The 23,150-nt window shown below is 45.1% G+C and overlaps 1 protein-coding gene, 1 long non-coding RNA gene and 20 other non-coding genes across 22 annotated transcripts; 7 read left to right on the forward strand and 15 right to left on the reverse strand.

Moving 5' to 3' along the window:
- Positions 1-847: 847 nt before the first annotated feature.
- On the reverse strand, positions 848-921 carry trnat-ugu (transfer RNA threonine (anticodon UGU)). Its single transcript has one exon. It is a non-coding gene; the product is annotated as a tRNA-Thr (tRNA).
- Positions 922-1,031: 110 nt separating this feature from the next.
- On the forward strand, positions 1,032-1,105 carry trnat-cgu (transfer RNA threonine (anticodon CGU)). The gene has a single exon. It is a non-coding gene; the product is annotated as a tRNA-Thr (tRNA).
- Positions 1,106-1,470: 365 nt separating this feature from the next.
- Positions 1,471-1,544, reverse strand: trnat-agu (transfer RNA threonine (anticodon AGU)). Its single transcript has one exon. It is a non-coding gene; the product is annotated as a tRNA-Thr (tRNA).
- Positions 1,545-3,529: 1,985 nt separating this feature from the next.
- On the reverse strand, positions 3,530-3,603 carry trnat-ugu (transfer RNA threonine (anticodon UGU)). The gene has a single exon. It is a non-coding gene; the product is annotated as a tRNA-Thr (tRNA).
- Positions 3,604-3,713: 110 nt separating this feature from the next.
- trnat-cgu (transfer RNA threonine (anticodon CGU)) lies at positions 3,714-3,787 on the forward strand. The gene has a single exon. It is a non-coding gene; the product is annotated as a tRNA-Thr (tRNA).
- A 365-nt stretch (positions 3,788-4,152) lies between these two features.
- On the reverse strand, positions 4,153-4,226 carry trnat-agu (transfer RNA threonine (anticodon AGU)). The gene has a single exon. It is a non-coding gene; the product is annotated as a tRNA-Thr (tRNA).
- A 254-nt stretch (positions 4,227-4,480) lies between these two features.
- On the reverse strand, positions 4,481-4,554 carry trnat-agu (transfer RNA threonine (anticodon AGU)). The gene has a single exon. It is a non-coding gene; the product is annotated as a tRNA-Thr (tRNA).
- Positions 4,555-6,535: 1,981 nt separating this feature from the next.
- trnat-ugu (transfer RNA threonine (anticodon UGU)) lies at positions 6,536-6,609 on the reverse strand. Its single transcript has one exon. It is a non-coding gene; the product is annotated as a tRNA-Thr (tRNA).
- A 110-nt stretch (positions 6,610-6,719) lies between these two features.
- trnat-cgu (transfer RNA threonine (anticodon CGU)) lies at positions 6,720-6,793 on the forward strand. Its single transcript has one exon. It is a non-coding gene; the product is annotated as a tRNA-Thr (tRNA).
- Positions 6,794-7,158: 365 nt separating this feature from the next.
- On the reverse strand, positions 7,159-7,232 carry trnat-agu (transfer RNA threonine (anticodon AGU)). Its single transcript has one exon. It is a non-coding gene; the product is annotated as a tRNA-Thr (tRNA).
- A 255-nt stretch (positions 7,233-7,487) lies between these two features.
- Positions 7,488-7,561, reverse strand: trnat-agu (transfer RNA threonine (anticodon AGU)). Its single transcript has one exon. It is a non-coding gene; the product is annotated as a tRNA-Thr (tRNA).
- Positions 7,562-9,542: 1,981 nt separating this feature from the next.
- Positions 9,543-9,616, reverse strand: trnat-ugu (transfer RNA threonine (anticodon UGU)). The gene has a single exon. It is a non-coding gene; the product is annotated as a tRNA-Thr (tRNA).
- A 110-nt stretch (positions 9,617-9,726) lies between these two features.
- trnat-cgu (transfer RNA threonine (anticodon CGU)) lies at positions 9,727-9,800 on the forward strand. The gene has a single exon. It is a non-coding gene; the product is annotated as a tRNA-Thr (tRNA).
- Positions 9,801-10,165: 365 nt separating this feature from the next.
- On the reverse strand, positions 10,166-10,239 carry trnat-agu (transfer RNA threonine (anticodon AGU)). Its single transcript has one exon. It is a non-coding gene; the product is annotated as a tRNA-Thr (tRNA).
- A 250-nt stretch (positions 10,240-10,489) lies between these two features.
- Positions 10,490-10,563, reverse strand: trnat-agu (transfer RNA threonine (anticodon AGU)). Its single transcript has one exon. It is a non-coding gene; the product is annotated as a tRNA-Thr (tRNA).
- A 1,985-nt stretch (positions 10,564-12,548) lies between these two features.
- trnat-ugu (transfer RNA threonine (anticodon UGU)) lies at positions 12,549-12,622 on the reverse strand. Its single transcript has one exon. It is a non-coding gene; the product is annotated as a tRNA-Thr (tRNA).
- A 110-nt stretch (positions 12,623-12,732) lies between these two features.
- On the forward strand, positions 12,733-12,806 carry trnat-cgu (transfer RNA threonine (anticodon CGU)). The gene has a single exon. It is a non-coding gene; the product is annotated as a tRNA-Thr (tRNA).
- Positions 12,807-13,171: 365 nt separating this feature from the next.
- Positions 13,172-13,245, reverse strand: trnat-agu (transfer RNA threonine (anticodon AGU)). The gene has a single exon. It is a non-coding gene; the product is annotated as a tRNA-Thr (tRNA).
- Positions 13,246-13,496: 251 nt separating this feature from the next.
- On the reverse strand, positions 13,497-13,570 carry trnat-agu (transfer RNA threonine (anticodon AGU)). Its single transcript has one exon. It is a non-coding gene; the product is annotated as a tRNA-Thr (tRNA).
- Positions 13,571-13,860: 290 nt separating this feature from the next.
- On the reverse strand, positions 13,861-15,670 carry prorsd1 (prolyl-tRNA synthetase domain containing 1). The gene is made up of 4 exons (XM_085427585.1): positions 15,496-15,670; positions 14,609-14,734; positions 14,446-14,535; positions 13,861-14,360 (listed from the first exon to the last, which is right to left on the reverse strand). Exons 1-4 carry the CDS (start codon positions 15,574-15,576, stop codon positions 14,148-14,150), a joined length of 510 nt encoding a protein of 169 aa, XP_085283711.1. The 5' UTR covers positions 15,577-15,670; the 3' UTR covers positions 13,861-14,147.
- Positions 15,671-16,193: 523 nt separating this feature from the next.
- Positions 16,194-16,266, forward strand: trnak-cuu (transfer RNA lysine (anticodon CUU)). The gene has a single exon. It is a non-coding gene; the product is annotated as a tRNA-Lys (tRNA).
- Positions 16,267-17,647: 1,381 nt separating this feature from the next.
- On the forward strand, positions 17,648-18,532 carry LOC146655153 (uncharacterized). The gene is made up of 2 exons (XR_014914281.1): positions 17,648-17,710; positions 18,284-18,532. It is a non-coding gene; the product is annotated as an uncharacterized LOC146655153 (long non-coding RNA).
- The last annotated feature ends 4,618 nt before the right edge of the window (positions 18,533-23,150 follow it).

Below are 23,150 nucleotides of genomic sequence, written 5' to 3' on the forward strand. Positions count from 1 at the left end.
GAAAAAGGCTTTTTGAGATCCGCACTGGTAGAAACCTTGTGGTTTCTGCCAGACAGACTGGATTTTCTCTTCAGTGGGAGGCAACCAGCACTTAAGTGATTAAGGGGTATTGCAAGCTTGGAATAGTCTTTTATAAACCTCCTGTAATATCCAGTGAACCCAAGGAAAGACTTAAGCTACTTGATGTTAGCTGGTCTTGGCCAGGTAGTGAGGGCAGCTGGATCTGTTTTGAGCCCTTCTGATGATACAACATGGCTGAGATATTGGACAGATGTCCTGAAGAACTGACATTTCTCTGGCGACAGCTTTAAAGTAAATTCTTTCATCCTATGGAGGACCTTCAGCGATCATTCCTCATGGTTCTCAAGTGTAGCTGAGAAAGGAGTGACATCATCAAGAAATACCGAGACCTGACTCAAATTCCTGCTGCCTATACACTTTTCCATAACATAAGAGGAAAGTAGAACACCTCCTTATGCTGTTTTTAATAGAGAACTCTTCGGCATTTATTTTAACACAACACCTAACAGTCTTACCTTCTCTTATCAGTAACTCGAATGATTTGCAGAATCTTGACAGTACTTTTGGGACGAAAGCTCAATATAACCCTGCCTCACCCAGTTTCTATACTGGTCCATTTATGTCTGTTGTCACAGTTGCGCAGTTTCATGTTTTAGTAGACTTTCAGTTTTGATGTTTTTCATCTGCATGTGGTGCACAGCTGCTGGGGTGTCCTTTGCTAAATCTTTAGTGCCTCCAAACTTCAGATTCAACAGATTACTTCCTTTTATTTTGACATTGAGGAAAAGTTGCCTACACAGAATTTCTTATTTTGAAATAGCTCAACAGGCACTGCTGGGATTTGAACCCAGGATCTCCTGTTTACAAGACAGGTGCTTTGACCGGCTAAGCTACAGTGCCTCCTTCAGGGAAGGGAAAAACCAAGTAACCTCTGCAGACACAGTTTTGAATCGGTTTGTCACATTTTTCCCCACCAGCTGTTGGACAGTAGCCAGCGGAACACAGCTCAAGGCGCTGTGGCTTAGCTGGCCAAAGCGCCTGTCTCGTAAACAGGAGATCCTGGGTTCAAATCCCAGCAGTGCCTTACCTCCCTACCAATGCCATTACATTTCATTAATGAGTGCTGATGGCGGGAAGCATTGGGCGTTATGCTTTCTCTCCTTCGTTTCCAAGAAGAGGACACAATGAAGATTTAGACATGCCCAAGACATCAATATTGGGTGAACAACCCTCAGAAGCTCCACTAGCGGTTTAATGCCTGGGACCCTCCAGCATTTGTTCTAGAACTGAAGAAGCTTCTCGGATCGGGTGCAAAGAAGTTTTTAAAGCTCTCAAGAGTACCGTGAGGTGGATAACTGAGGACATACAAAGACTTTGAAAGATTTCCCAACTCCAAGATTAAGAATGCAATTAACACTGTGAAGAAGATGGTTTCAAATAGTAACAGGAAGGAACTGCTGGGATTTGAACCCAGGATCTCCTGTTTACTAGACAGGCGCTTTGACCAGCTGAGCCACAGCGCCTCCTGCTGACAGGCAAACCGGTAATACCTGGTATTACCTGGTACTGCAGAAGGAGACGAGTTCACTTTTTTAACTTTTGTGCACTATCAATGTAGGATATGGTCAAATAGTCCAACAAGTAACTTCCTGTTCCTCACTTCTTCAATGACCTCGGTGGAAACATCATAAGGTGAAGGAGAAGCTTTTGAGACTGATTCAACAGGGTGAGTCTGAACAAGTCCTCAAAACAACTCTATTTCCCTTGGCAAGGGTGGATTCCCGCACTTTACTGTCAAAGCTTTGTTTGTTTCGTAAAGCACTCTTTTGAATGTGCTCAATGGCTAACTGGTAGCTTTCTGCAAGACTCTCTCAGCTCTCCAGATCTAATTTCTGTTCACGTAGCCAATCGGAAAGAGACATCTGCAGCAGGGGGCATGGCCCAGCTACATCAGTTTGACAGAAATCTGCTGGTATTGCAGAGGCTCCAATAGCCAAACATTGTACTCGTGCAGACGATGGTACTGCTGCCTCCTCCTCAAGAGTTGAGGAATACTCATGTCTCTTGCATACTGCCTTTACTGCCTCGGTTGGAAAATCTGGCTCTTTGTTGCGGCGCAAGAGCTGTGCAGTAAAGCCTTCAATGGCATTTTCCTCATCATTAGAACTCTGATCAGATATATCACAGGCATGCAGATACGGACGTCTCAACAGCCCATCTGCATCTTGGTTGTCCTTCCCAGCACTATACTCAATGTCAAAATCAAAACTGGAAAGTACGGCCAACCAGCAATGCCCTACTGCGTCCAATTTTGCAGATGTTAAAACGTATGTGAGTGGATTATTGTCTGTCATCACTGTACATTTTACTCCATAGATACAGCGGAAAACGTTCTGGGTGACAGCCCACTTCACAGACAGGAAGTCAAGCTTGTGTGCAGGGTACCTTTGCTCGGACTTGGAGAGACCCCTACTGGCACAGGCAATGACTCTTAACTTGCTCTCCTGTTCTTGATATAGGGCTGCACCGAGAACATGGGCGCTTGCATCGGTGTGCACAATATAATGTTCTTTGGATCTGCAAACCCAAGAACAGGAGCTGTTGTGAGCTTGAGAATCAATGTCTTAAAAGTATCTTCAGCGGTTGGGGTCCATTTTTCGTGAAAAAGGCTTTTTGAGATCCGCACTGGTAGAAACCTTGTGGTTTCTGCCAGACAGACTGGATTTTCTCTTCAGTGGGAGGCAACCAGCACTTAAGTGATTAAGGGGTATTGCAAGCTTGGAATAGTCTTTTATAAACCTCCTGTAATATCCAGTGAACCCAAGGAAAGACTTAAGCTACTTGATGTTAGCTGGTCTTGGCCAGGTAGTGAGGGCAGCTGGATCTGTTTTGAGCCCTTCTGATGATACAACATGGCTGAGATATTGGACAGATGTCCTGAAGAACTGACATTTCTCTGGCGACAGCTTTAAAGTAAATTCTTTCATCCTATGGAGGACCTTCAGCGATCATTCCTCATGGTTCTCAAGTGTAGCTGAGAAAGGAGTGACATCATCAAGAAATACCGAGACCTGACTCAAATTCCTGCTGCCTATACACTTTTCCATAACATAAGAGGAAAGTAGAACACCTCCTTATGCTGTTTTTAATAGAGAACTCTTCGGCATTTATTTTAACACAACACCTAACAGTCTTACCTTCTCTTATCAGTAACTCGAATGATTTGCAGAATCTTGACAGTACTTTTGGGACGAAAGCTCAATATAACCCTGCCTCACCCAGTTTCTATACTGGTCCATTTATGTCTGTTGTCACAGTTGCGCAGTTTCATGTTTTAGTAGACTTTCAGTTTTGATGTTTTTCATCTGCATGTGGTGCACAGCTGCTGGGGTGTCCTTTGCTAAATCTTTAGTGCCTCCAAACTTCAGATTCAACAGATTACTTCCTTTTATTTTGACATTGAGGAAAAGTTGCCTACACAGAATTTCTTATTTTGAAATAGCTCAACAGGCACTGCTGGGATTTGAACCCAGGATCTCCTGTTTACAAGACAGGTGCTTTGACCGGCTAAGCTACAGTGCCTCCTTCAGGGAAGGGAAAAACCAAGTAACCTCTGCAGACACAGTTTTGAATCGGTTTGTCACATTTTTCCCCACCAGCTGTTGGACAGTAGCCAGAGGAACACAGCTCAAGGCGCTGTGGCTTAGCTGGCCAAAGCGCCTGTCTCGTAAACAGGAGATCCTGGGTTCAAATCCCAGCAGTGCCTTACCTCCCTACCAATGCCATTACATTTCATTAATGAGTGCTGATGGCGGGAAGCATTGGGCGTTATGCTTTCTCTCCTTCGTTTCCAAGAAGAGGACACAATGAAGATTTAGACATGCCCAAGACATCAATATTGGGTGAACAACCCTCAGAAGCTCCACTAGCGGTTTAATGCCTGGGACCCTCCAGCATTTGTTCTAGAACTGAAGAAGCTTCTCGGATCGGGTGCAAAGAAGTTTTTAAAGCTCTCAAGAGTACCGTGAGGTGGATAACTGAGGACATACAAAGACTTTGAAAGATTTCCCAACTCCAAGATTAAGAATGCAATTAACACTGTGAAGAAGATGGTTTCAAATGGTAACAGGAAGGCACTGCTGGGATTTGAACCCAGGATCTCCTGTTTACTAGACAGGCGCTTTGATCAGCTGAGCCACAGCGCCTCCTGCTGACAGGCAAACCGGTAATACCTGGTATTACCTGGTACTGCAGAAGGAGACGAGTTCAACTTTTTTTTTTACTTTTGTGCACTATAAATGTAAGATATGGTCAAATAGTCCAACAAGTAACTTCCTGTTCCTCACTTCGTCAATGACCTCAGCGGAAAAAATCATAAGGTGAAGGAGAAGCTTTTGAGACTGATTCAACAGGGTGAGTCTGAACACTGTGAAGAAGATGGTTTCAAATAGTAACAGGAAGGCACTGCTGGGATTTGAACCCAGGATCTCCTGTTTACTAGACAGGCACTTTGACCAGCTAAGCCACAGCGCCTCCTGCTGTCAGGCAATCCGGTAATACCTGGTATTACCTGGTACTGCAGAAGGAGACGAGTTCACTTTTTTAACTTTTGTGCACTATCAATGTAGGATATGGTCAAATAGTCCAACAAGTAACTTCCTGTTCCTCACTTCTTCAATGACCTCGGTGGAAACATCATAAGGTGAAGGAGAAGCTTTTGAGACTGATTCAACAGGGTGAGTCTGAACAAGTCCTCAAAACAACTCTATTTCCCTTGGCAAGGGTGGATTCCCGCACTTTACTGTCAAAGCTTTGTTTGTTTCGTAAAGCACTCTTTTGAATGTGCTCAATGGCTAACTGGTAGCTTTCTGCAAGACTCTCTCAGCTCTCCAGATCTAATTTCTGTTCACGTAGCCAATCGGAAAGAGACATCTGCAGCAGGGGGCATGGCCCAGCTACATCAGTTTGACAGAAATCTGCTGGTATTGCAGAGGCTCCAATAGCCAAACATTGTACTCGTGCAGACGATGGTACTGCTGCCTCCTCCTCCTCAAGAGTTGAGGAATACTCATGTCTCTTGCATACTGCCTTTACTGCCTCGGTTGGAAAATCTGGCTCTTTGTTGCGGCGCAAGAGCTGTGCAGTAAAGCCTTCAATGGCATTTTCCTCATCATTAGAACTCTGATCAGATATATCACAGGCATGCAGATACGGACGTCTCAACAGCCCATCTGCATCTTGGTTGTCCTTCCCAGCACTATACTCAATGTCAAAATCAAAACTGGAAAGTACGGCCAACCAGCAATGCCCTACTGCGTCCAACTTTGCAGATGTTAAAACGTATGTGAGTGGATTATTGTCTGTCATCACTGTACATTTTACTCCATAGATACAGCGGAAAACGTTCTGGGTGACAGCCCACTTCACAGACAGGAAGTCAAGCTTGTGTGCAGGGTACCTTTGCTCGGACTTGGAGAGACCCCTACTGGCACAGGCAATGACTTGCTCTCCTGTTCTTGATATAGGGCTGCACCGAGAACATGGACGCTTGCATCGGTGTGCACAATATAATGTTCTTTGGATCTGCAAACCCAAGAACAGGAGCTGTTGTGAGCTTGAGAATCAATGTCTTAAAAGTATCTTCAGCGGTTGGGGTCCATTTTTCGTGAAAAAGGCTTTTTGAGATCCGCACTGGTAGAAACCTTGTGGTTTCTGCCAGACAGACTGGATTTTCTCTTCAGTGGGAGGCAACCAGCACTTAAGTGATTAAGGGGTATTGCAAGCTTGGAATAGTCTTTTATAAACCTCCTGTAATATCCAGTGAACCCAAGGAAAGACTTAAGCTACTTGATGTTAGCTGGTCTTGGCCAGGTAGTGAGGGCAGCTGGATCTGTTTTGAGCCCTTCTGATGATACAACATGGCTGAGATATTGGACAGATGTCCTGAAGAACTGACATTTCTCTGGCGACAGCTTTAAAGTAAATTCTTTCATCCTATGGAGGACCTTCAGCGATCATTCCTCATGGTTCTCAAGTGTAGCTGAGAAAGGAGTGACATCATCAAGAAAAACCGAGACCTGACTCAAATTCCTGCTGCCTATACACTTTTCCATAACATAAGAGGAAAGTAGAACACCTCCTTATGCTGTTTTTAATAGAGAACTCTTCGGCATTTATTTTAACACAACACCTAACAGTCTTACCTTCTCTTATCAGTAACTCGAATGATTTGCAGAATCTTGACAGTACTTTTGGGACGAAAGCTCAATATAACCCTGCCTCACCCAGTTTCTATACTGGTCCATTTATGTCTGTTGTCACAGTTGCGCAGTTTCATGTTTTAGTAGACTTTCAGTTTTGATGTTTTTCATCTGCATGTGGTGCACAGCTGCTGGGGTGTCCTTTGCTAAATCTTTAGTGCCTCCAAACTTCAGATTCAACAGATTACTTCCTTTTATTTTGACATTGAGGAAAAGTTGCCTACACAGAATTTCTTATTTTGAAATAGCTCAACAGGCACTGCTGGGATTTGAACCCAGGATCTCCTGTTTACAAGACAGGTGCTTTGACCGGCTAAGCTACAGTGCCTCCTTCAGGGAAGGGAAAAACCAAGTAACCTCTGCAGACACAGTTTTGAATCGGTTTGTCACATTTTTCCCCACCAGCTGTTGGACAGTAGCCAGCGGAACACAGCTCAAGGCGCTGTGGCTTAGCTGGCCAAAGCGCCTGTCTCGTAAACAGGAGATCCTGGGTTCAAATCCCAGCAGTGCCTTACCTCCCTACCAATGCCATTACATTTCATTAATGAGTGCTGATGGCGGGAAGCATTGGGCGTTATGCTTTCTCTCCTTCGTTTCCAAGAAGAGGACACAATGAAGATTTAGACATGCCCAAGACATCAATATTGGGTGAACAACCCTCAGAAGCTCCACTAGCGGTTTAATGCCTGGGACCCTCCAGCATTTGTTCTAGAACTGAAGAAGCTTCTCGGATCGGGTGCAAAGAAGTTTTTAAAGCTCTCAAGAGTACCGTGAGGTGGATAACTGAGGACATACAAAGACTTTGAAAGATTTCCCAACTCCAAGATTAAGAATGCAATTAACACTGTGAAGAAGATGGTTTCAAATGGTAACAGGAAGGAACTGCTGGGATTTGAACCCAGGATCTCCTGTTTACTAGACAGGCGCTTTGACCAGCTGAGCCACAGCGCCTCCTGCTGACAGGCAAACCGGTAATACCTGGTATTACCTGGTACTGCAGAAGGAGACGAGTTCAACTTTTTTTTTTTACTTTTGTGCACTACAAATGTAAGATATGGTCAAATAGTCCAACAAGTAACTTCCTGTTCCTCACTTCGTCAATGACCTCAGCGGAAAAAATCATAAGGTGAAGGAGAAGCTTTTGAGACTGATTCAACAGGGTGAGTCTGAACACTGTGAAGAAGATGGTTTCAAATAGTAACAGGAAGGAACTGCTGGGATTTGAACCCAGGATCTCCTGTTTACTAGACAGGCACTTTGACCAGCTAAGCCACAGCGCCTCCTGCTGTCAGGCAATCCGGTAATACCTGGTATTACCTGGTACTGCAGAAGGAGACGAGTTCACTTTTTTAACTTTTGTGCACTATCAATGTAGGATATGGTCAAATAGTCCAACAAGTAACTTCCTGTTCCTCACTTCTTCAATGACCTCGGTGGAAACATCATAAGGTGAAGGAGAAGCTTTTGAGACTGATTCAACAGGGTGAGTCTGAACAAGTCCTCAAAACAACTCTATTTCCCTTGGCAAGGGTGGATTCCCGCACTTTACTGTCAAAGCTTTGTTTGTTTCGTAAAGCACTCTTTTGAATGTGCTCAATGGCTAACTGGTAGCTTTCTGCAAGACTCTCTCAGCTCTCCAGATCTAATTTCTGTTCACGTAGCCAATCGGAAAGAGACATCTGCAGCAGGGGGCATGGCCCAGCTACATCAGTTTGACAGAAATCTGCTGGTATTGCAGAGGCTCCAATAGCCAAACATTGTACTCGTGCAGACGATGGTACTGCTGCCTCCTCCTCCTCAAGAGTTGAGGAATACTCATGTCTCTTGCATACTGCCTTTACTGCCTCGGTTGGAAAATCTGGCTCTTTGTTGCGGCGCAAGAGCTGTGCAGTAAAGCCTTCAATGGCATTTTCCTCATCATTAGAACTCTGATCAGATATATCACAGGCATGCAGATACGGACGTCTCAACAGCCCATCTGCATCTTGGTTGTCCTTCCCAGCACTATACTCAATGTCAAAATCAAAACTGGAAAGTACGGCCAACCAGCAATGCCCTACTGCGTCCAACTTTGCAGATGTTAAAACGTATGTGAGTGGATTATTGTCTGTCATCACTGTACATTTTACTCCATAGATACAGCGGAAAACGTTCTGGGTGACAGCCCACTTCACAGACAGGAAGTCAAGCTTGTGTGCAGGGTACCTTTGCTCGGACTTGGAGAGACCCCTACTGGCACAGGCAATGACTTGCTCTCCTGTTCTTGATATAGGGCTGCACCGAGAACATGGACGCTTGCATCGGTGTGCACAATATAATGTTCTTTGGATCTGCAAACCCAAGAACAGGAGCTGTTGTGAGCTTGAGAATCAATGTCTTAAAAGTATCTTCAGCGGTTGGGGTCCATTTTTCGTGAAAAAGGCTTTTTGAGATCCGCACTGGTAGAAACCTTGTGGTTTCTGCCAGACAGACTGGATTTTCTCTTCAGTGGGAGGCAACCAGCACTTAAGTGATTAAGGGGTATTGCAAGCTTGGAATAGTCTTTTATAAACCTCCTGTAATATCCAGTGAACCCAAGGAAAGACTTAAGCTACTTGATGTTATCTGGTCTTGGCCAGGTAGTGAGGGCAGCTGGATCTGTTTTGAGCCCTTCTGATGATACAACATGGCTGAGATATTGGACAGATGTCCTGAAGAACTGACATTTCTCTGGCGACAGCTTTAAAGTAAATTCTTTCATCCTATGGAGGACCTTCAGCGATCATTCCTCATGGTTCTCAAGTGTAGCTGAGAAAGGAGTGACATCATCAAGAAAAACCGAGACCTGACTCAAATTCCTGCTGCCTATACACTTTTCCATAACATAAGAGGAAAGTAGAACACCTCCTTATGCTGTTTTTAATAGAGAACTCTTCGGCATTTATTTTAACACAACACCTAACAGTCTTACCTTCTCTTATCAGTAACTCGAATGATTTGCAGAATCTTGACAGTACTTTTGGGACGAAAGCTCAATATAACCCTGCCTCACCCAGTTTCTATACTGGTCCATTTATGTCTGTTGTCACAGTTGCGCAGTTTCATGTTTTAGTAGACTTTCAGTTTTGATGTTTTTCATCTGCATGTGGTGCACAGCTGCTGGGGTGTCCTTTGCTAAATCTTTAGTGCCTCCAAACTTCAGATTCAACAGATTACTTCCTTTTATTTTGACATTGAGGAAAAGTTGCCTACACAGAATTTCTTATTTTGAAATAGCTCAACAGGCACTGCTGGGATTTGAACCCAGGATCTCCTGTTTACAAGACAGGTGCTTTGACCGGCTAAGCTACAGTGCCTCCTTCAGGGAAGGGAAAAACCAAGTAACCTCTGCAGACACAGTTTTGAATCGGTTTGTCACATTTTTCCCCACCAGCTGTTGGACAGTAGCCAGAGGAACACAGCTCAAGGCGCTGTGGCTTAGCTGGCCAAAGCGCCTGTCTCGTAAACAGGAGATCCTGGGTTCAAATCCCAGCAGTGCCTTACCTCCCTACCAATGCCATTACATTTCATTAATGAGTGCTGATGGCGGGAAGCATTGGGCGTTATGCTTTCTCTCCTTCGTTTCCAAGAAGAGGACACAATGAAGATTTAGACATGCCCAAGACATCAATATTGGGTGAACAACCCTCAGAAGCTCCACTAGCGGTTTAATGCCTGGGACCCTCCAGCATTTGTTCTAGAACTGAAGAAGCTTCTCGGATCGGGTGCAAAGAAGTTTTTAAAGCTCTCAAGAGTACCGTGAGGTGGATAACTGAGGACATACAAAGACTTTGAAAGATTTCCCAACTCCAAGATTAAGAATGCAATTAACACTGTGAAGAAGATGGTTTCAAATGGTAACAGGAAGGCACTGCTGGGATTTGAACCCAGGATCTCCTGTTTACTAGACAGGCGCTTTGACCAGCTGAGCCACAGCGCCTCCTGCTGACAGGCAAACCGGTAATACCTGGTATTACCTGGTACTGCAGAAGGAGACGAGTTCCACTTTTTTAACTTTTGTGCACTATCAATGTAAGATATGGTCAAATAGTCCAACAAGTAACTTCCTGTTCCTCACTTCGTCAATGACCTCAGTGGAAACATCATAAGGTGAAGGAGAAGCTTTTGAGACTGATTCAACAGGGTGAGTCTGAACACTGTGAAGAAGATGGTTTCAAATAGTAACAGGAAGGGACTGCTGGGATTTGAACCCAGGATCTCCTGTTTACTAGACAGGTACTTTGACCAGCTAAGCCACAGCGCCTCCTGCTGTCAGGCAATCCGGTAATACCTGGTATTACCTGGTACTGCAGAAGGAGACGAGTTCACTTTTTTAACTTTTGTGCACTATCAATGTAGGATATGGTCAAATAGTCCAACAAGTAACTTCCTGTTCCTCACTTCTTCAATGACCTCGGTGGAAACATCATAAGGTGAAGGAGAAGCTTTTGAGACTGATTCAACAGGGTGAGTCTGAACAAGTCCTCAAAACAACTCTATTTCCCTTGGCAAGGGTGGATTCCCGCACTTTACTGTCAAAGCTTTGTTTGTTTCGTAAAGCACTCTTTTGAATGTGCTCAATGGCTAACTGGTAGCTTTCTGCAAGACTCTCTCAGCTCTCCAGATCTAATTTCTGTTCACGTAGCCAATCGGAAAGAGACATCTGCAGCAGGGGGCATGGCCCAGCTACATCAGTTTGACAGAAATCTGCTGGTATTGCAGAGGCTCCAATAGCCAAACATTGTACTCGTGCAGACGATGGTACTGCTGCCTCCTCCTCAAGAGTTGAGGAATACTCATGTCTCTTGCATACTGCCTTTACTGCCTCGGTTGGAAAATCTGGCTCTTTGTTGCGGCGCAAGAGCTGTGCAGTAAAGCCTTCAATGGCATTTTCCTCATCATTAGAACTCTGATCAGATATATCACAGGCATGCAGATACGGACGTCTCAACAGCCCATCTGCATCTTGGTTGTCCTTCCCAGCACTATACTCAATGTCAAAATCAAAACTGGAAAGTACGGCCAACCAGCAATGCCCTACTGCGTCCAACTTTGCAGATGTTAAAACGTATGTGAGTGGATTATTGTCTGTCATCACTGTACATTTTACTCCATAGATACAGCGGAAAACGTTCTGGGTGACAGCCCACTTCACAGACAGGAAGTCAAGCTTGTGTGCAGGGTACCTTTGCTCGGACTTGGAGAGACCCCTACTGGCACAGGCAATGACTCTTAACTTGCTCTCCTGTTCTTGATATAGGGCTGCACCGAGAACATGGGCGCTTGCATCGGTGTGCACAATATAATGTTCTTTGGATCTGCAAACCCAAGAACAGGAGCTGTTGTGAGCTTGAGAATCAATGTCTTAAAAGTATCTTCAGCGGTTGGGGTCCATTTTTCGTGAAAAAGGCTTTTTGAGATCCGCACTGGTAGAAACCTTGTGGTTTCTGCCAGACAGACTGGATTTTCTCTTCAGTGGGAGGCAACCAGCACTTAAGTGATTAAGGGGTATTGCAAGCTTGGAATAGTCTTTTATAAACCTCCTGTAATATCCAGTGAACCCAAGGAAAGACTTAAGCTACTTGATGTTAGCTGGTCTTGGCCAGGTAGTGAGGGCAGCTGGATCTGTTTTGAGCCCTTCTGATGATACAACATGGCTGAGATATTGGACAGATGTCCTGAAGAACTGACATTTCTCTGGCGACAGCTTTAAAGTAAATTCTTTCATCCTATGGAGGACCTTCAGCGATCATTCCTCATGGTTCTCAAGTGTAGCTGAGAAAGGAGTGACATCATCAAGAAATACCGAGACCTGACTCAAATTCCTGCTGCCTATACACTTTTCCATAACATAAGAGGAAAGTAGAACACCTCCTTATGCTGTTTTTAATAGAGAACTCTTCGGCATTTATTTTAACACAACACCTAACAGTCTTACCTTCTCTTATCAGTAACTCGAATGATTTGCAGAATCTTGACAGTACTTTTGGGACGAAAGCTCAATATAACCCTGCCTCACCCAGTTTCTATACTGGTCCATTTATGTCTGTTGTCACAGTTGCGCAGTTTCATGTTTTAGTAGACTTTCAGTTTTGATGTTTTTCATCTGCATGTGGTGCACAGCTGCTGGGGTGTCCTTTGCTAAATCTTTAGTGCCTCCAAACTTCAGATTCAACAGATTACTTCCTTTTATTTTGACATTGAGGAAAAGTTGCCTACACAGAATTTCTTATTTTGAAATAGCTCAACAGGCACTGCTGGGATTTGAACCCAGGATCTCCTGTTTACAAGACAGGTGCTTTGACCGGCTAAGCTACAGTGCCTCCTTCAGGGAAGGGAAAAACCAAGTAACCTCTGCAGACACAGTTTTGAATCGGTTTGTCACATTTTTCCCCACCAGCTGTTGGACAGTAGCCAGAGGAACACAGCTCAAGGCGCTGTGGCTTAGCTGGCCAAAGCGCCTGTCTCGTAAACAGGAGATCCTGGGTTCAAATCCCAGCAGTGCCTTACCTCCCTACCAATGCCATTACATTTCATTAATGAGTGCTGATGGCGGGAAGCATTGGGCGTTATGCTTTCTCTCCTTCGTTTCCAAGAAGAGGACACAATGAAGATTTAGACATGCCCAAGACATCAATATTGGGTGAACAACCCTCAGAAGCTCCACTAGCGGTTTAATGCCTGGGACCCTCCAGCATTTGTTCTAGAACTGAAGAAGCTTCTCGGATCGGGTGCAAAGAAGTTTTTAAAGCTCTCAAGAGTACCGTGAGGTGGATAACTGAGGACATACAAAGACTTTGAAAGATTTCCCAACTCCAAGATTAAGAATGCAATTAACACTGTGAAGAAGATGGTTTCAAATGGTAACAGGAAGGCACTGCTGGGATTTGAACCCAGGATCTCCTGTTTACTAGACAGGCGCTTTGACCAGCTGAGCCACAGCGCCTCCTGCTGACAGGCAAACCGGTAATACCTGGTATTACCTGGTACTGCAGAAGGAGACGAGTTCAACTTTTTTTTACTTTTGTGCACTATAAATGTAAGATATGGTGAAATAGTCCAACAAGTAACTTCCTGTTCCTCACTTCGTTAATGACCTCAGTGGAAACATCATAAGGTGAAGGAGAAGCTTTTGAGACTGATTCAACAGGGTGAGTCTGAACACTGTGAAGAAGATGGTTTCAAATAGTAACAGGAAGGCACTGCTGGGATTTGAACCCAGGATCTCCTGTTTACTAGACAGGCACTTTGACCAGCTGAGCCACAGCGCCTCCTGCTGTCAAGCAAACCGGTAATACCTGGTATTACCTGGTACTGCAGAAGGAGACGAGTTAAATTTTTGGGCACTATGAATGTTGGCATTCAGAAAATATTGCTTGAAAATTAATGCGGATTCTTAGCTTACCTTCTGGTTTCTCACCAAACCCTTTAAATACTGTCAGAACCATGTAACTTGATTCTTATTTGTGTAATTATTAAAATAAGTAACTGTGACCCTCGTGTTTTACCTTCTTACAGGCTGTTTCATCTTTCTGATAAACTCTTAATTTAAAGCCAAACAGAGATGACAAAGCTTTTTATTCTCTCGCTTTACATTTGCAGGATAATAAATAACATCCAGGGTCAAATTTCAGTGAATAAATCTTAATTTTGGGGACTTTGCTAAACATGACAGTTTGTTCAGGTTGCAGATTCTCATCGCTGCACACAAACACGTTTTTAAAATGTTCCTTTTTACACTTAGAGCCTAGCATGAAGCTTCTCAAGATCCTCGGCGGCAGACGGCCGTATCCTGCTCTCAGCCCGACCAGGACCGCTCTCGCGTCGCTTTTAAACCAGGTGTCCGTTTTACTCGAAGCACTCCAGGATTGGCTCGTGTCCCGTTTCCTTGAGGAAGCGCAGCAGGTCGTCCGGTCTGAGCCCCATGGTGGCAGCGTTGGTCATCGGGTGGAAGTAGACCATCTCGTGGCCTCCTTCCACCAGGTCCCGGTCCAAGACGAACTTCACGCTGCGATCCTGATCGAAGAGCAGAGCAAGAGCCGTCGCACATCCCTGACCCACCTGAAGGAGAGGAGAGGAGGAGTCTAAAGCTGTGACCTGTGAATCCAGCTCAATAATTGGCCCTCCCAGTTTTGATCCTTCCTACCTTCAGCTTTTTCAACATGGCTGCCTCATCTGCGAAGCGCAGATTTCCACTCCCGACACCAAGCTTCTTGGCGAGGTCATTAAGGTTCACCTGCAGATGGAACGAGAGGAAGTGAGGTGTTAGTCTTTAGTTTTTAAGTCAGAGGTCATGTGGAGGAGCTGACCTGGCGGTCATGGCGGGCCGACACCAGCCAAAGCCCCTTCTTCTTCTTGTCTTTCAAGAACAGGTTCTTGGTGACGGCGCCATTCACGCCCTGCAGGTGAGGCATCATCTCCTCCACCGTGAACACCTGCAGGAGGAGGAGAGTGGGTGAGAGCGGGCTCTTTGTGGAAGCTTTGTGGAAGCTGTATTACTAACATCAAAGCCTCTTGCAACTCTTCCTGGTTTCCTACATTAATAAAGCTGTCTGACTGTAATGCCATCCATGCCTGCAGGACTAAACCAAACTCTGTGGTCTGGCGCCCTCTGCAGGTCACAGCAGGTCCTGCAGCACAAACGTGTCAGAGCAGTTTATGAAAGCTGCAGCAGACAGGAAGTACATAAATATATGCACATAAGTCAGGCATTCAAAGTCATATCTGCTTTTTCACGGCGCGCTCGATTCTGAGCGGAGCTCTAAAGCGCCCGTCCCAACGGATCCCGTTCAAAAACACTGCGCATTTCAGGATAAACAGATTCTGCGCAAACACAGCTGACTGCGCCTAAACTTCATCACGTAATTTTAACGTGAATTCGTGTGCTCGTGAATTCAGCACACACACGGCAAGCAAAGCGGCTCTTCTTTACTTCAGCTGACAACTTTGTTACTCCCCCACGTGTCAGTGAAACTGAAAGAGCGAGAAACTGAGGAGGAAACGCGCACTTCCACAACCGTGAGCGCGCATCAGGAGCCTATCATGGTCACGCGTGGCGCCGATTGTGGAGTCTCTCCGATTGTGGAAATGTCTCCGAGCATATTTTCACGTATTTATATGATCTAGAGTCAGACGGGGATGTTGAAAATGCCAGAAGCGCTAATGGGATTCGGTGTAGTCGGGCTGTCCGGTTTACCGGCGGGTGCTCCACGCATCTCGTCTGGATGTGTAAAGTCTGCAGATGTTTCTCCAGCTGTGCGCGCAGGTCCTCCGACATCTTCACGTGAGACAGCAGCTCAAACGGACACAGGTGGACCCGGCAGGTAGCCGCTGAGGAGCAGCTCTTCTTCTTCTGCAGCTAATTTCCTGCAGCTGGCCGCTCGCTTCCTGTCACAGTGCCACCGTGTGACTGAGGAACAGAGCCAGCTACTCAAACTGAGCACGGGGTGCCCGCTCATAGTGCAGGTTGTAATGGGGAAGGATCTGCGTGCAGCTCGAACTCTTTTAGAAAATGAAAATTATAAAACTGTTCGATTTGGGTCAAAGTAGCACCGACGGGTCAGAGAGACAATCACAGCGCCTCCGAGCGTCAACACAATTCCATTTAACCCGAAAATCTGAGTGCTGAGATTAAAATCCTACATGCACACATACGCACACAGATGCACACAGTTTCAGAGGTGATGAAGTACAAATACTTTGTTACATGAGTACTTAAGCGGACTTTTCAGTAGCCGTACTTTGTTTTTTACTCCTCACATTTTAAGTTCCACGTCTCGACTTTATCATCCTTTCAGTTTAAGTCAGACTCGTTACTTCAGCTTTTTGCATAAGAAACATCCACATCAGGGATGGATGTGAACGATACAGAGGTATCAGAGGCCAAGGACGTAAGCTCGGCGAGCTCAATCGGTGGAGCATGAGATTCTTAATCTCAAGGGCGTGGGTTTGAGCCCCACGTTGGGCGTTGACCTTTATTTACGAAATTTCCCACATGTGGGATTATGAGGAGTTTAAAATAAAAAACATGCAGGGAGCAGGAGCACATGACGTTTCAGAGGGCAGGACAATGAACACGAGACCCTGATGGTCAGAGGTGACCACACATCTGAACTTCCAGCAGCTCTGAGGGGTCCAGCTTTAGTGTTCCTGACTTTGAACCCTGAACGCTTCACCTGTGTCTCCTCCGTTAGCTTCTCTGTCAGCTCCTCCTGCTTTTTCCTGCGTCAGCAGCTGCTGGAGCAGAAGTCCTGATCTCCACATCACTTCCACCAGATGTTTCTTTACACACCGATGAAATATGTGACACACACACTCACGCTGCTCATCCACCCATCAGTGCAAAGTGTGTTTATGTTCACAGGAGGCGCACGACAGGAGGCGCACGCTTCATCATTCAGCTTACGGTGACGTGTTTCCAAGGTTCATTCATCAACTCACAGTTCAAATCAAACATAAATGTGACCACACATGAGGAGAAGGAGGACCATGGAGCGGCCCCACCTGAAATCCTCGCCTTTCACCTGAGCTGCAGATCCACGGTTTATGTTTAACTTGACTGAAGGCCTGTAGGAGGCGCCGTGGCTTAGCTGGATAAAGCGTCCCAGCAGCGTCCCCTCTGACGTGGTCGTGTTCTTCCAACTCCAGCCTCTGCATGTCCTCCTTCACACATTCATGAACCTCCTGTGAGGCCGTCCAGGTGTTTAAACTGTCCCACCTGGATGTGAGCATGCTGCTGCACAGCTGCTGCACAGCTGCTGCACAGCTGCTGCACAGCTGCTGCACAGCTGCTGCACAGCTGCTGCACAGCTTCATGAGCTCTGTTCATTAAGAATGAAAGGCAGTTTGTGTGTTTTGTGTGAGGCGTCATAAGGGGACGCACACTCGGAGGCTCACTTCCTAGAATCACTGCTCAGGTGTGAGCTTGACTCTTATTATTACGTATTGATGAGGCTTTTCCTGATGATGTCAACAGGTGTTTGATCCCCTCACTGTTTCCCCCTCTCCCTCCCTCTGTCTCGTCTTCCTTTTCCTGCTCAGTGTTAGTCCACATGTTTGCTCCTGGACTCTACACAGCAAATTCAAAAGTGTTAAATGTTTTGGTGTTAATAGTCTTCTTGCAAAAGTAGAGTTAATTTTACTCTAAGCAGAGTCACATTCTTTTAATGTAACTCTGAGGTGTAAAATGATAGTAGTTAAAATCGAGTGTTAAAAATGAGTGTTTCTCTGTCAAATCTGGAGGTGTTACAATGGAAACATTAACTCTTGACCTCTTAACTCTGAACTCCTACAGGGGCTATGACACCAACAGAGTAAATTCACAGACTCCGCCCCCAGCACGGCTCCAATCGAAGCTGAAGTGAAGCCGTTTCAGAACATTTGCTACATATTTGAGTTGTTTGCCATGCTTGGTAAGTCACTTTTTCAAAGATTGTTTCAATTGTTATTAGCTTTTACTTCTGTGGCTCTTTGGAGTTGAGACAAAGCTGTGTGAAAGGCAGTAGCCATGTTGCTCGCTGATAGCATAATATTCTGTTTTAGCTAGCTGAAAGGTATCGTTTGCGGGCAAATACCACAGCCTTGAAAAAAAGCTTGCATGTGAATTTTCAGTCAAACACACCTAAAACAATGTCTAGAATGTGAAATGTTGGTATAATGGTGCTACTTGAAGCCTGAAAACGATCGCCCATAAAAAAAAACAACAAACGAGCAAACAGCAGTAGCAGACGTCCTGACTGGATTCTACGTTAGCATTTAGATCCCTCCAGAGTTTTGTGCACACGGTTTAGGTAAAAATGAAAAAGGTTGAGGTTTTACATTTAGTTCAGTATTACCTGTTGCCTGTGTCTTTGTCTTTTGGGAAAATACTTTACACAAGTAATGGCTCAAAGAGGATTCCTTTTTTTTTTCTGTGCTGCAATTGTTTACTGGATTATTTGTGCCGTTAATTAGTGTCAACTAATTTTTATTCAATCTCCGCACAGGATATGCTTGTGAAGATGGACTTTGGGGGAGAGCAGAAGTGCGTTGAAGTTCCACAAAGGGATGAATGAAGGACATGCATATTGTATTGAAGAAATAAGTGATGAGAATGCTGTTATTTGCATTTACCATGTCAGACCTTTTGATAAACAAAATTCTAATGAAAGTGAGAACATGTACACTGTTACATCTTTCAGAAAATGTTTTGAAATTGTGGTGCACAGTTCAGAATAAATGTTTTTCAAAAACCATTGCATCTTTTTAGTAAATGTTTATTTCCAAAAGAAATTTCTAGAAGTTAAGAACAGTAAAATTCCCACTTTTTAGAATGAATTAGAAGATAACTCTTACGTAGTTAAACTAAAATACTCTTTGAGAGTTAATATATAAACTCTTAACACCAAGTGTTAAATTATCAACTCCAGACAGATTTGGTGTTTAACACTAAATCAGAGTTAACGTACCAACTCTCCAAAAAGAGTTAAATTAACACTCTCTGGTGTGGACCCATATAGACACTTTAATAGTGTTGAAATCAAATCCGACAGTGTTAATTTGGACATGCTGGATTTGCTGTGTAACATCCACCCTACTGAGAGTGCGCACTCAGTGTCCTACATTCATCTCAGCTTCCATCAGTTTAACTGTTGATTAAATGGATGCACACACACACACAGTTGATTGAAATCATTCTTCCATGGGTCGATGCTGCTCAGTGTGTCAAACCACGAAAACATAAAAACTAAAACATCTCGCTCTGATTTTTTCTACAAAGCAGCTTTTAGTGACACAAACACACACGCACACACACACACACACACAGACAGACTGAAAGCCTGTTGCACAATAACATGATTAATGACCAAGTCTAACTCACGACACGTAAACACTGAAGAGTCCACGTTGCTGGCCTGACAGCGCTGCATGTGCTGCTGCTGTTTCTGGGGAAGAAACTAAAAAGTGCAACGCCAACAGAGTGCGCTCGGAGCTGCAAAGGAAGACGAGACAGGGGGAGGCAAGAGGGGGAAACGGTGGGAACTGGGAAGAAAGGCCAGCAGATCAAACACCCGTCGACATCATCTGACCTCTACAGCAGCCTCACAGCATACAGCACAGGCTACCTGACCTGGTGAGCTGAGCCAGCAGCCCATCATTAGAAGTCTTCTTATTCAATGCAAAGCTGCTCTTCAAAGGTGCAAACACCACCAGCTGCTCCATCACCCTGGGTGGGTGGAGCTGCTTCAGCTGCAGTGCTGCGGCTGGTTAAACAGCAGAGGCTGTGTTTGAATCTCAGCAGGGCCTGCTTCAGGAGAAACTCCACAGGGTTAAAGTGCAGTTTTTACACTTGTTTCAGTTTCAGTCAGAAATTAATTAACTACAGCGCTGAAAATCAGAAGGTAAATGTCTTTATGACTGTAAATGTGCTGAGTATGAGCTGATGTAAACCTTTACATCAGCTCATACTCACAGTTCTTATGAAGGAGGAAATTATCTACGGAGACCAAACAGTGTCTGTACACATGGGACTGACTCACCGCTGCCTCTGCTGGACAGTAGTGGAACTGTACATTTCACAGTAATGTACGTTACTGTGAGCTGATGCTGTCTGAGGTCATTTTCTGTCCTTTTATAGACGTTTCACAGCCGTATGTCGCACATTGCATCCCTTTGAAGTCGTTCTGTTCCTTTGTAATAGTTCATTATATCTTTGTGCTCATCTATCTGCACTTCAGGGTGGTTTTGCATCCTTGTGCAGGAATTTCACACTCCTATAGAGTCATGCTGCATCCTTTTTGTCATTTTAAGTCTCTTTGCAGCCCTTTTCTAATCCTTCTGCACCTCTTTGATGTTGTTGTCCATCCCTTTGTACTCATAAAGAAACCTTTTTAGTCATTTTGAGCCCCTCTGTAGGCATTAAGCATCACTTGGTGGATATTTTGCACCTTTTTAAAAAGCTTTCTGCTTGAGTCATTTCTCATTGCTTTGCAGTCATCTTCACTCCCACCACACACTGTGCTTTTCTTTTAGCCATTTAGTGTCCCTGTGGTTTGTGAGATTTGTCATCATTTAGCCCCACTTTGTGTCTTTGTGTTTTTTAATAATCGTGCTGTGATTTGACGCCTTCTCTTTCGGTTCTTGATTGTAACTCAGTGCCAGTCAAAGTGAAAGTAAGGACGAGGTCATGACCCTGAACTCATGTGCTGTCATCTGTCTTGCACTTTTGTGTTCTTTGGGCCAGAAATGTGCTCTAATGTGCCGCTTGGTCTTAAACACCAACATCCTGCACTCATGTTTGTTAGTTTGAGGTGTGAAACTTGTCTTCAGGAGACGTATCGAAGCTCCGGCTGAGAAACATCTGCTCCTTTCCGCAGTTCATCCTGCAGCACGTGCCGTCCTTTCAAGAACCTCCAACAGTCGCTCACGTCTTCGCTGACCTCACTGAGGAAGCAGTCAGCGCTCATTCACAGCCAAACCTCGCGGCTGCTGCCAGCGGTTCCAGCTGTGAACCTCTGCCCTCTTCCTGGTTTTCTAGTGTTTTGCATATTTGTCACACTTACATGTTCAGATCATTAAACTAAATTTAATATTGGACAAAACTCCCTTTTAACAGGTTTTGATGCAACCATTTACAAAATCTGTGGCTGCGTGGAAGCAGGAAGTTGGAAGTGCAGGACTCTGGAGACGGATTATTGTTGGACAACACAAACTCAGAAGGCGATGCAAAACAAAGGCACAGCCAGAAGTTTGAAGCAGGACGCAAAAGACACAGAGAACACGGCGTGAGGAGGATACGGCAACAACACGACAACGACCAAAGGAAAAGTTCAATACCTGTGTGAGGTGAACGAACCAAACCGAGGCGGACGAACAAGTGAATAAACGTGGAGACGAGACAGGTAACAGACAGAGGTGGGACAGGCACAGGCAGGGATCACACAAGAAAACTCAATAATGCAAAAGCCCGAAGATACCTGAAATATAAACAGACTGCAGAGAAAACTGTCGTAGGAAACCAGGGACCAGGTTCATGTTCAGCAGTGAGGCAGGAAACATAAAGGGAAACAATATCAGCAACAGCTGAGACCACCACTCAGAACAAAACTTTAAATGTTAGACACAAATAGAAAAAACAGGAAACACTGGGATTTAAAGCCAGCCATCAGGGTCAAAGGTTACAGTTTATTTACAAAAGGGTGAACCACAGTGCAGTATATGTGTACAGAGAGAAGGGGTCCGGGGGGAAGAGGTAATCCACACACTCTCCTCTTTAGCTACTCTCGTCCTGATCTCCATTCACGCAGCCACACACAGGAATCACAGGGAAGGGTCCGTCAACAGGTCCGGGAAACTCTATGCACAGAACACAGGTTAGTCTAACAGGCGAAGACAGCTGAGAGCACGAACACGGGAGGGTCAGCGTTCCAGAGACGATAACCAGCTCCGCCCAGGGAGAGAGGAGAAAGGAGGAGAGAGAAACATAAAGAAAACCTTTAGCCATCACGAGCCAGCCGGAGAGGACGGGGACCATGACAGTGTTTTAGTTGTTTCACAGAGCGCACGGAGCAGGAAGTGACACAGGAAGTGATCAGCTGATTTCTCACTAACACTCCTCCTGACTCTGTTTGCACGTGCTCCAAATTTTAGAAACAGCTGACTGAGAACAACCGTTTATTCTGCCACGCGTTGGATGTCTTGTGAAAACTTGCTAACACTTTATAACACAACTGAGAGCTGTAATTACGTTCAGTTTCATCTACATACAGGAAAAAACAATAATGTGAGGAGAGCTGGAGAAGGTTCGTGTCCTGCAGGGTTAAATAAGACACGCCGTCTTATTTAACCCTGCAGGCGGAGGACACCGGAAACAGGACAGGGGGAAGCTTCACCTCCAATACTGAGCAGGAAGCAGCAACTGATCGTTCCTGCACGACCGAGCCTGAGTCTTTATGCTTCCATTACTATGTGAAAATGGACCAAACCAGCTGTTATCCACAGACACTCCACTTTCATCTTTAGATTGAAAAAAGACACCTGAACCGTTCCTTTGGATGGATTTAAGCGCCGTCCGCTTCCAGAGAACGGAGACAGAGTAATATTCAGACAAAAATACAACAAGAAGGAAGAACAAGCTGCAGCCTGGGCTCAGACACAGGTGAACCTGACGAGGACATCCACAGAAAAGGAGACGCTCAGAAGCAGGAAGTAAAACCATGACCAGACAAATGGAAAAGGAAGTTTGACAGGAAGTGGATAAAACACAAATGAGTAAACAGAAAGACAGAAGAAAATAAGAGTAAAATCTGACGGTGACAGGAAATCTCTCCACTCTGATGAAACCAGCCTGACCTCTGCTGTCCTCTCATTGTGTCTCCAGTCCTCGCTAAGCTGCAGCAGGCCAGCAGATAATCAGCGTAATGACTTTTCATCAGAGCGCTGACCTGAAGACCCACATTTCCCCCCGCGGGGGAGGCATTCCTCCCTCGTTATAAGTACGAGTACCTGCGATCAGCCTCGTCTGCAGATCGTCAGCTGGTTCTGAGCGTCTCCCTGACACGATGTGAACGTCTGTGGAGCTTTCTGTGTTGGCAGCTGCCTGGAGAAACGTGGAAGTGCGTGGACGCTGAAGCAGAAGATCTCCTCTCAGCTCTGGGCGTTCGAAGCTTAGAGCTCAGCTCGTCCAGCTTCTTCGTGCTTCCAGGTACAGAGAGGTCAGTCTCAGGTGTTCTGCATGTTCACAGCGCACATGGACATTTTTCTGCTTGTTTGGCACTTGTGTGCTGGCTTTGTGCATCTTTGTTTGACACTGTCAGAAACAAAAGCAGAGAAAACTGAAGTGATTCAATGATCACTGTTAAGTTCGTCCAGCTG

Source organism: Rhamphochromis longiceps, linkage group LG13, assembly GCF_057381845.1.
Source record: "Rhamphochromis longiceps isolate RC_006_pf linkage group LG13, R_longiceps_female_GT1.1, whole genome shotgun sequence".
In the NCBI taxonomy this organism is placed as follows: Eukaryota; Metazoa; Chordata; class Actinopteri; order Cichliformes; family Cichlidae; genus Rhamphochromis; species Rhamphochromis longiceps.